This window comes from Oratosquilla oratoria, chromosome 1 (genome assembly GCF_046742065.1).
Source record: "Oratosquilla oratoria isolate Oo_2021 chromosome 1, ASM4674206v1, whole genome shotgun sequence".
NCBI classification, from domain to species: domain Eukaryota; kingdom Metazoa; phylum Arthropoda; class Malacostraca; order Stomatopoda; family Squillidae; genus Oratosquilla; species Oratosquilla oratoria.
The window spans coordinates 115,482,380-115,494,740 of NC_134777.1; the positions used below are offsets into that span (position 1 = coordinate 115,482,380).

General features: G+C 35.3%; 1 protein-coding gene across 1 annotated transcript; it reads right to left on the reverse strand.

Annotated features, from left to right (window-relative positions):
- Positions 1-1,751: 1,751 nt before the first annotated feature.
- On the reverse strand, positions 1,752-3,878 carry LOC143024906 (uncharacterized). Its single transcript, XM_076184343.1, has 3 exons — positions 3,704-3,878; positions 2,068-3,139; positions 1,752-1,959 (listed from the first exon to the last, which is right to left on the reverse strand). The coding sequence occupies exons 2-3, from the start codon at positions 3,137-3,139 to the stop codon at positions 1,931-1,933; spliced, it is 1,101 nt and encodes a 366-aa protein (XP_076040458.1). The 5' UTR covers positions 3,704-3,878; the 3' UTR covers positions 1,752-1,930.
- Between the last annotated feature and the right edge of the window lie 8,483 nt (positions 3,879-12,361).

Here is a 12,361-nt window from a genome sequence, read left to right on the forward strand (position 1 = left end):
AGAAACATCTGGAGGAGGAGCAGGTGATGGACCGAAACAGGTGGAAACGACTAGCGAGGAACGGTGACCCCATATGAAAATGGGAAACGTCAACAGGAAAAGAGAGAATCAATGCCATCTACACATGACTTGCAGGTTTAAAATAAGGCAAAAAATCCATCAATTCCGATCAAGGACCGTGAGAAAGAGGGAAAGGAATAATGGCTCTAGTAAAAGTCTACCCCCAAATCTTCAGTGATATCCTCATGGTCGAGGAGTTAACTTGGGGTGAATGATCTTCACTCCCGCATCAAAGGTTTCTCAAACAGAAAAATATTCTTGTAAAAACTCTCTCCCTCTCAGGTATAACCACCTGGTAGCATATATATTGTCGCAAGCAAGTCATTTGATAGACCTTTGTGCATTTGAAAGTATGACTATCCAAGATATTTTCTTATAGTTCATTAATGTTAATACAAATTTGAAATCAGTCTTCCTAGCATGACCTATAACTATTATAAACTACAACATTAAAGTATTCAAAGTTTTACAAATCCTCAGTGCCCTCGCTACATGCCTGCGCAGATTGAAATGAATCATCCAATAAGCCCCATAAAACGCCTGGATCTAAACCTTAGTTCATGATACTCGGAGTTCCATTGGTCTCGCATTCATGAGCATTGACTCTTGGCGTACAATCAGGACCTCCAGTAACTTAGCAAGAAGTAGAGAATCATCGATGAAAACAAAGCCGATGGTCTAAAATGTGTTATTAGATGCTCCGTGACGACATTAATAGACAACTCTGTCAAATACGCAGACCGTGGACATGTTAAAAAGAGTTGGATTAGGGATACAGACCCTGGCTCATTCCACACTTCACAGCACTCTCTATTCCAGAATACAGACCAAATATTAGGTAAATTATTCTCGCAGATTCCCACAAACCCGTAGAGGATCCCACAGCTACCCACAGTGCAATAATCAAATGCCTTCTATTAACATCTCCATACAACACCTACTCAACTTTACGTCTATTCTCCACAAAAATGCAGATCAATGAATCTTAATCGTGTATTGACTGACCGGACCTGATAGAAACAACCAGACCCATTTAGAAGTCATAGAAAATGGTTCCTGGCTATCACACGGCAGACAGCTATACAACCTACGAGTTATGACCCCACCGCCGGTTTCAATAATTCCACATTGACGTTGCATATGCCTACCGCATTTCCATCCTTCAACTTACATCCTCTCTAGCCTCAGTCGAAGAAGATGTAGACATGAACTGGTGGGTGGGCAAGCATCACCAAAACAGTAGTCAGGGAGACCTGGCTACTCCGAGGGTCCCACCTGTGCAGCTATTCAAAGTACTCAGCTCAGTGAGCTCTGTACCAAATCATGTCTTCCAGGATATTTTTTTTTTTTTTTTACTCTATACGAAAACCTGATATAACAGCTTCTCTTCCAGTATACCATCTACTGAAAAATCATATTGGTATTTAATACTCAATTACTTTTCTTTACTGTTTTACAATTTTATTTTTCAATTTACGTATTATGAGATAACTCGAAGAAAAAAAATCGATCAGGCCATTCGCTTTTTCTTCCATCATTGATATATATTAAGTAGGTCCACTTGCAGTATTCCTCAAATAAAATGTACAAAGCATCTGAATGAGAGTCAGATATAGAAAGGTAAGTTTTCTAGAAGGCCCATCGTCCAAAGTTGTTGTTTATGTAACAAAAAAGGGTGAACATTAAACAGATTTTCTATGAAAGTGTTTATTTGGTAGATAGATAACGTAAATAGATAATGCCCTCTCAAAAACATACAAGAGAACCACTCAAATATTTCAAGTGGCCAACAAAATGATTGTTAACAATAATGATGATGAGATGATATGAGGAATTCTTAAAATGCTTGTAAAGTGTCCTGTTGATTTGACTAGTTGTATGATCCTTGGCCAGATTGAACTGAAAAAAAATCAGCGTCAATTAGTCATTTCTTCAAACAATTTTAGTCATTTCAGTATTCATGATATAGTATGTGTGCAGATGCACAGATGTTCTCTAGATACTTACTGTGATCGCAGCATTCATATTGGTTGCTGTACTTATTCTTGCAGAAGTATTTGCAGGTCTTGTCGTATCCTACGCCGTGAGGAGCTCCAGGGATCACTCCACCAGCAACACCGTGGGTGCCTCCTACAGTGCCAGTTTGGATACCACCACCAACACCTCCGTGGACACCGCCAGCAATGCCTGGAACCACGGGCTTGAGTCCTCCGACGGTTCCTTGTACAGGAACGCCACTTCCGATGCCACCAACCACTGGACCGACGCTTCCAATGCCAGGAACAACTGGGAAACTTCCTACTACGCCATGAGCAACTGGAGCACTGACTCCAACGCCAGGAGCAACTGGAACACTTCCTACAACGCCAGGAGCAACTGGAACACTTCCTACAACACCATGAGCAACTGGGACACCTCCTACAGCACCAGGAGCAACTGGAACACTTCCTCCAACACCATGAGCAACTGGAACACTTCCTACAACACCATGAGCAACCGGGACACCTCCTACAGCAGCAGGGGCAACTGGAACACTTCCTCCAATACCATGAGCAACTGGAACACTTCCTACAACGCCAGGAGCAACTGGAGGAGTCAATCCAACACTAGGAGCAACTACAACACTTCCTACACCACCATGAGCAACTGGAACACTTCCTCCAACGCCGGGAGCAACTGGAACACTTCCAACAACACCATGAGTGACTGGAACACTTCCTCCAATCCCATGAGCAACTGGAGCACCTCCTCCAATGACACCTGCAACTGGAACTCCTCCAGTCACAGACTGAACGCCTCCTACGACTCCTCCAACTGGAACACCTCCGCCGATGGGTCCAGTTACTGGCTGGACCCCTCCGATGCCTCCCGATACCGCATGACCACCGGCTCCAGAATGTCCTCCCACGACGGGAACTCCTCCACCTACGTGACTCCCCTGATGACCACCGGCATGACCTCCATGATGGCCACTCGCCCCGTAGGACAAAGGTCTCTTGTAGGGTTTGGAATGATGGGGTATAGCTTGGGCAGCTCCCAAAGCCAAGACAACTATCAGAGCTACGGCACAGGATCTCATCTGTAAGATGCAAAATGTGCCATAATTAATTGAAAGGTTCCTCGGCTGTAACAAAGTAATCCTAAATAAGTATTTAATGAGAAAGTGGTAAAAGGGAGACTAAGAAAAATAAATATCCTGGATATTTCTTTTCAATATTATGTCATTACGATTTTTACTAATATATTGATCTGTAGGCTGATAATATTATAAGATTGATATTCACATCTATTAATAGCACAAGTAGAAAACTAGTCCAGAATGACCTGTGTATAGGTTTTACTTATTTTACTTTATTCTGGCTTGTGCTGGGTTATTTTATATTTCTTTGTGATTCTCTTTTCAATAGTGAAGGAGTTAATAGAAATGTAATAATTAAATGGCACGAAAACATTACTTTGAACTTGTAACTGTTGGGTATTCTAGTGAGAAAAGAATCCGCCTAAAATATTTCGACTTCGTTTGTGAACATTTTGATCAATATCGAAGAACAAAGATATAAGTGATTAAATATTTGAAGAATAAAATCAATATTTGATTTTAAACAACTTTTGCTCTGAGTTGGCAGTGACATTTCAACTTTACCTTGAACTCTGTCGGTGCGAGTTGGGAGCTCACGTGTATCGTGGACAGTGGGTGAGTTGAGAGTGAAGATTGCTTGGCTGCAGCGTCGCTTATATAACGAGCTGTCTCTGTCTCAACTGCGGGAGTTTCCAACTTTTTTTTACCACATCCACGGGAAGAAATCAGGTATTTCCTCGCATAGGACTTGTTTTAGTGGAAATACTCAGTTCCTTGTTTCCTTTAGATATTTACTTATCTCTTGTTGCTATCTAAAACAGATATTTTATTGAATGGCCAATTGTGACAAAAGTATGACCATAGGAAAAAAACACTATTTTATACTCTCAAGTAGTCATAAAGCCAAGCCTGGACAAAATGAAAGATTCTTTTATCTAATGCCAACTCTAAGTCATATGATAATATTTTTCATTCTTTCGCAAATTATAGACACAAAAAACAATCCAGTACATTATCAAGAGAATGAGCTGACTGTAACCTAACTAGTTTTAAAATAGATATTCTTCAAGGTAATGAAAAAGGCAAAAACAAGGTATCATTTGCGGTTGAAAACACTAGGTTCTTTAAAATGACGTGTGAAACGTAAGTCAAAGTAATCAGAGAACTCATCGAAATGAAGACGATCGAAGAGATCGACTTCATTTCGATGAGTAAAGAAAACTTTCACAACAATTACTTCAAATTATGTTCAGAAACCACAGCACCTATCCCTTTTATGTTGTTTGTACACTTCTACTTGTATGATCTAATTTTTATTTTTATTTTCTCTCTCGTAAGTTGAATGTTTGTTTAAAGAACATTTTGTCACTGAAAGAAATAAAAATGCCTTCGTGAAATGCCGCTATAATTAGAAAAGTGGAGAGCTTGGTTTATTATAATAAAAGTCTTTTGATTTTCTTTTTTCCAATGAAAAATGAATGAAAAATCAGAAGTTTGGTGCACAGGAGTGGAATACTCAAAGAACGCCTCTTCTTTCGTAGCGTACAATAAGTTCACCTCTTTCGATTTTATAGATCAGACTTATTCATGCATATGATAAGTCTAGCTACATAATACGACCGCATATGTTGAACGGAATGTGTCTCTCAAGACACCCTTATGTGGTGTCATATGGAATGTTCCGGAGAAAGCAGCTTTCTGATGAATTATCGGACGTTCCGGAGAAAGTAGCTTTCTGATAAATTATATTAATTATTGGACAACGACTCAGTTTCACAGGATTCGGCTCCGATTATTGTTTTCTATGACCATACCAATACATTAAACATGAGCCTAATGAGGTTTATAGTTTAGAGGAGGATTTCAGAATCGACCAAAACTTCCTTGTGGACACACTTATTCAGCTTACAATAAGACCTGAATAAGAACACTAACCGTTGGTTTGATTTATGCTGACTAGAGAATCGCAGCCCTACAGTAACCGGTAACGGTCACTGCGCCCCCCCCCCCATAGATTCCTTTGAGAAAAATATTTAGACTATTATCAGTGCTGTATCCTGTGAGTTTGTTTTTATGTCACTGGCTTGCAGGAGTAGGAGTGGGTAAAGGGGCATCACTGGTTGTCAGCTCTATTTGTGTAAAATAATGATAATAATAATAATAATAATAATAATAATAATAATAATAATAATGATAAAAAAAATAATAATAATGATAATAATGATAATAATAGCAATAGTAATAATAATAATAATAACAACAATTATAATAATAATAATAATAATAATAGTAATTATAATGATAATGATAATGATAATAATAACAATAATAATAATAATAATAATAATAATAATAATAATAATAATAATAATAATAATAATAATAATAATAATAATAATAATAATAATAATAATAATAATAATAATAATAATAATAATAATAATAATAATAATAATAATAATAATAATAATAATAATAATAATAATAATAATAATAATAATAATAATAATAATAATAATAATGATAATAATAATAATAATAATAATAATAATAATAATAATAATAATAATAATAATAATAATAATAATAATAATAATAATAATAATAATAATAATAATAATAATAATAATAATAATAATAATAATAATAATAGTAATAATAATAATAATAATAATAGTAATAATAATAATAATAATAATAATAATAATGATAATAATAATAATAATAATAATAATAATAATAATAATAATAATAATAATAATAATAATGATAATAATAATAATAATAATAATAATAATAATATTAATAATAATAATAATAATAATAATAATAATAATAATAATAATAATAATAATAATAATAATAATAATAATAATAATAATAATAATAATAATAATAATAATAATAATAATAATAATAATAATAATAATAATAATAATAATAATAGAAATAATAATAATGATAATAATAATAATAATAATGATAATAATAATAACGATGATGATAATAGTAACAATAATAATAGCAATTAACCAATCAATAAATAAACAAATAAAAAAGATAATACGGGTGAGAGGAAGTAATTGAAGTCAAAAAGAACCCAACCCAGAGACCGATTGCCAGATCCTTGGGGCTGCACATCTAGATGAAGTTGAGGGTGATGATAGGTTTTGTCTCTGATCTCTGTTTCACCAGACCACCACTAAAAGGTACTTGTCGTTGATCCTTAGGATCTGAATAATGGTGGTAAAGATTCTTGGCCCTTGAAAAATGTTGTGCATCATAACAAGCCGGGAGACTTTAACGCGAATATAAAGTGAGCCACAATGCTAAATGTTTCGGGTACAGCATTTGAAACGTCGTATGCACTGCTTGGAAGATAAAGATTACCGGCACCATGAGGAACTTCTCCACCGTTCTTCTCCGAACTTACCCCTCATTGAGGTGTGGTTCTACAGGAACGGCATTGGTTTCTGGTGTGAGCGCTAGATAACCCCCCTCTTCTGCACATAGTTATAACCATGTTTATACAACTGTTTTATTATAATGAAAAAGAACGACTAGTGACTTGCCTCGTTCTACTGCTACTCGCCATTGTTATAGAAGGAGCTCCAAACATAGAGAGTAGTGCAACACTTCTTTACTGAGAAATCGATGGGAGGACCGGCCATAGGGTAACTGGTTCCCAGTACGGCGAGCCTTAAGTAACAGAGAGTGAGTGGGGGTAGAAAAAAAAGTAACCACGAAGGTCTATCAAAGGAAATTATAACTACGAATACAAAGAAAATGTAGGAGGAGAGAGAAAGGAAAAGATAGATAGATAAATAGATAGATAGATAGACAGACAGGCAGAGAGAGAGGAAGAGAGAGAGAGAGAGAGGAAGAGAGGAAGGAGGCAATCGATCGTGCGTAAAAACTTGCTTCACATCTTCAATGACGTCACAGAGGCGACTTGCTCAGCGTGACGTCACTACACCCCCCAGCAAATCCGGGAAATGGAAAACGTCTTGTGCAGCGGCTCTCCATCTTGGGTTTTAACGCTTAGAAACACGGGACGAATGTTACAATCACAGTCAAATTATCGTATAGTTTTCCTTTTGTTTGGAAATACGGATATACAAGCTATATATAACTTATAAACACTGTAACTTTATTGGAGTTGTTTTGCAAGGAAATGAGAAATAAATATTCCTGCATTCTTTCCCATGCTCTAATTGTAATATCAGTGAGAACCGTATGAATACAATTGTAAGAAATGATTATGGAAACCAAACATATAATGATCTAGAAGGAGGCGGATTTTTACATGTTTTGCTCAGAACAGATTCATATTAATCGAGATTATGAATATGAAGCAGATGGACAAATGTTAATGAAGGCAAAGACTGTATGAAGGGGTGATTGTGTCCACGGTATTGTGCGGAGCAGAGACTTAGAGTAAAAGGAGGAAAGAAAAGAAGATTGACTGCTTATACAAAGGATTACAAAGGCGGAGCATGCTGACAGGAAACCTTTTGGTCCATAATTAGGTCGGATACGAAAAATATATATAATAATGATAAATAAATAGAAAATAAATAAATAAAAAGCATGATAATATAAATAATAATAAATCAAATAAATGCATATAGTTAAATAATAAGCAAACAGGTAAATAGTAAATAATAATGAATTGACAGATAACTAATAATAAATGAAAATCAAGCAAATAATAATAAACAAACAAATAATAACAAACAAATAAACAATAATATATAATAAATGGCAGTCATTACAGCATCTTGCTTAGGTGTTTATCTAAACAAATCTTATAGCTACGAACTGAACTAAATTGCACTGCCTCTGCAGGAAGTGTGTTCTATTCATTAACTACACGGTTGGTGAAGTTGTTTCTACTCACTTCCAAAGTAAATCTATTTCCTGACAGTTTGAGACCATTATTTCTTGTCGGGTTCTCATTCAGTGTGAAAATTTTGTCACTTTTGATGTCAATCCCCTTTAGAATTTTAAAGACCTTTTGTTGCTGAGGTCAGCGGAAAGCGTACATGCGCGAAGTTAGGCCTGTGTGAAGATATGCGGGGAAAGGAGGAAGAATGGGTGAGGTAAAGTGGACGTGGGGGTTGAGGCAGAGATAAGTCATGAAGGTCTCCGAATTAGATAGCGGACCAGAAAGAAGTAGTATGATAAAGGTGTCCTTATAGAAAACTTGACAACATTCTCTTTGCAGACGATGGACTATGAATAAAAGTTGCAGAAAAAAGTATATACATACATACATACGTACATACATACGTGCATACATGTATATATATATGTATATATATATATATATCTATATATATATATATATATATATATATGTATATATATATATATAAGTTACAAAGAGCATAAATATGAAAATAATTGAAAGAGGGAATAATGTTTTATTACCAGGAGAAATAAAGGAGAAACTAAATTAACCTAAATGAAAGTAGACCAACTGTCCTGTCGTTTATTTTATATTATTTGTTGTTTATTAGTATATGCTTGATTCACATTTATCATTGGTTATATGTCAATTTATTATTATTTACTATTTACCTGTTTGTTTATTATTTAACTATACATATGTATTCATTTATTTCATTTATTATCATTTATATTATTATATTATTATCTATTTGTTTATCATTATATTTTTTCCGCATTCGACCTAGTTATGGACCAAAAGGTCTCCTGTCGGCATGCTCTGCCTTTGTAATCCTTTGTAAGACCTGTATCAAGTCACCTCTGAGTCTACGCTTTTTTAGGGAAAATAGATTCATATATTTTAGTCGATTTTCGTATGATTTATTTCTTATATTTGGAATCAGTTTGGTGGCTCGCCATTGTACTTTTTCGAATCTGTCCATGTCTTTGATGAGTTCGGCGACCATAGGGAAACAGCATATTCCAAATGTGGACGAACTAACGATTTATATAGCTTGTTAATGAGAGATGAACTTTTGAAGTCAAAAGATCGCGCAATCAGTCCTAGAATCTTGTTTACTTTCTCAGAGACTGAAATACACTGCTTAGATGATTTGAGATCGTTACTGATAATTACGCCGAGATCTTTTTCACTATCCACTTTTGTTAACGAATTTCTAAATAACTTGTAATCGTACTTACTGTTATTTTTACCTATGTGCATAACCTTGCATTTACTTATGTTAAATTTCATTAGCTACTTTTCATACCATTATTGTAATCTATCTAAATCTTCTTGAATACCTAATTGATTTAAGTGATCGTTTGCCATTCCGCACAGTTTTGTATCATCACCAAATCTGGAGACAATAGATTTTAGTCCGTGGTCTATATCATTTATAGAAGTGGCCCAAGAACAGAACCCTGAGAAACTCCACTCGTAACATTTTTCATCTAGAAGTTTTGCCATTTAAAACAACTCTCTGAAATGGAGAGTTAGAGAAAATAGAATGGTTTTTTTTTTTTAAGAGTGGAGAGTTAGAAATGTGGAGGTGGGGCATAGATCGGAGGAGGATGGAAAGGCGAGTAGCAGAAGTCCTTTTTAGTGGAGATTCTTCTACGATCATGAGATAATAATACGCGACTTTGGTCCGTAGAGATATCACTAAATTTCTTACATTAGATATGCAGCCAATAATCCATCGAAGATCAAGAAACAGCACATTGAAGAGGATATTAGAATTGGAAGAAAAAACATCTAATATGCATTATCGAAAACCTACAATATAACCTGAGCAAAACATAAATTATATAGAGTACAGTACACAATAAAAACAATCACTACATATCAGTAGAAAAAAAATTCTCACATCACATAGAAACCTTGAGTTACAAAGCGATTCTTTTTATCTTATCTTATTTGTGGATTATATGTTATTTGTCTGTTTATTTAATAATTCATCTCACTCAAGAATACACAATGTACGTGGAATTTTATTGGTGAAATTCTTGAAGAATGTGAATAAAGGTTTTAAAAAAGGAATCTCTAAGATTTTATCCTCATATATAATTATGGACAAAGGTCTAGCGCCCTTCAAGTCTCAGATCTAGAGATAATAAGGCAACATGTAGGTGATGTCCTTTGTTTTTTGTTTTTGTTTTTTGGAGAGTTTTTCCTTCAAGGAAAACTCTCTGCAAGTTTCATCTTGCCACAGAGGGACTTCCCCGTGGAACCAGCTGAACCCATCTGAGATAAGATAGTCACCGAACCTGTTTATGACGTCTGTGGTGCCCTCTTGAACTTGAGACACAAAAACCTCCGTCACTCGCTTTGATTTAGAAAAAAAAAAAACTAACACAACCTTTCATATTTCTTATATATCAACGCCTTGCATACAGCGACGACCTTTGCAAATTTTATCCTGCTTAGTGTCAAAAGATACAAATTTCGTAGATTAAGAACATAAGAATTGGGGAGACTGCAAGAGACACTAAGGCTTGCAATAGGCAGTTCCATGACCATTGCCACCTACCATCCCTATCCATAAAATGAAAACTGAATTGGACGAAGACTATTTTAAAACTATCCCAATCAAGAGTGTTGCAACATTGTAGTTAATATACAGAGCTGTGATACAGTCAGTAAAAGAAGAGAAGATTTCGTAGTCTAGGATTCATCTCTGCAAAATAAATCTGAAATAAAAACTTCCCACGTCTACGCCTGAAGAAACTGAGGAGTAAAGGAACAGGGTAGTCCCTTGTTTGCGGGTCAAATGAGAAGTTGTCGTATATTCTGAAGGTATCTAAACCCCTCATCCCGTCATCCAGGAGGTACATCCTCCTTCATCTGTACCCGTCATCCAGGAGGTGCTAAGATAAGAGGGAGGGTGGAGGGGTGTGGAGTGTATTCAGGGATGGAATGGTTGGGAATGATTTCATGCCTTTTCATTTTTGGCTACCTCCCTTGTAAGGGGGAAAAAGCCTTGGTTGGTATATGTATGTATTTGAACCCCTCCATTGAATTTCAAATTTTTCTGAAATTTTTGGTCCTACAAATCCCAAACGATTTTATTCGGTTGAAGGTATGGCTCTGTCGACAGGGGTTAAATATGGGGTGTGATTTTTTTTTTTTTTTTTTTTTTTTGCCAACATTCATGCTATCCTGATAAGTTCATTGATGCAGACTGGTCACCAACTGCTCGATCTTTATTACTGAAGTGTTCGTTCTAGCTATAGTTCGTTCCATCCCCGTCATACATCTTTGTTCATTTTGCCAGAGTGTCACAAAATTTCTAAATAAAATTTCGAACAATAAACTGTTTTATGAGATTCCGAGTGAAAAGATTACAAATTTTTACATGGCAAAATCAGGAAATAATATCACATTAATCTATTTGCTTTTAGGCAATAAACTACCACTTAAATCGCTCATATCTAAACAGAAAATGAATTATTCTACCTAAACATTTCCGAGCAGAGTCGAATAAATGTAACCAATCCATCCAGAACAGAATGCAACACTAAATCAAATCTCCACAGGTCAACGCGCAGCTCGTGGGAGTTACCAGGCAACTTTCTCAGAATCATAGCCATAGTTATGACGTCATGTCGCGGATCGCATAAAAACTGGTTTGGACACATGTGACGTCACAAACTCTCCCTCCCTCATACACACACTCTAGTTTTGTTTCTTTAAATATGTTTAGTGTTTCTAAGGTTTTTTCCCTCCTGATTTTAGAAATATCATTTAAAATCGCATACCTTTAATATTTCAAAAGATAATTAAGATTTTCTATACAAAACAAACTATAGTAAACTACGATAGTACACTATATTTAGTATATTCACATTGTCTATAAATAATCGCTAATATTTTGTCCTTGTATTCCCTTTTTAAACTAATGAGAAAATGTAAGTATAAAAGCATGTGATACGGTTATAAGAGCCCATTAGAGATGCACTGATGAGCGTGATTTCCTACTGTGAGCTCCTTGACCTTCACGCACCAATGACCATATATGGTCACTGGTGTCTCATCTTCCTTGATATCTTTTCTCCATTGCAGTGATGTCCTGATGGAACCTTTCACCATGCTCTTCACTCACACCTCCCAAGTTTTCACGAAAAAATCCAAATGTGAACGCAAAAAGCGCACCTTTAATGACAATCTACATTCTAAATTCTTATAACTTTCCGAAAGTTTTGCTACGAGCTGCTTGTAGTTTAGGACCTTATTATTACCAAGGAACTATACCTTAAAATTCACTCCAC

What these genes read in the sequence shown, in the direction of transcription:
- LOC143024906 (XM_076184343.1), bottom strand. Translation starts at nt 3,139, where the DNA reads ATGAGATCCTGTGCCGTAGCTCTGATAGTTGTCTTGGCTTTGGGAGCT. An exon ending in ATATGAATGCTGCGATCACA is followed by an intron (nt 1,960 to 2,067) that starts GTAAGTATCTAG and finishes ATTTTTTTTCAG; the next exon opens with TTCAATCTGGCCAAGGATCA.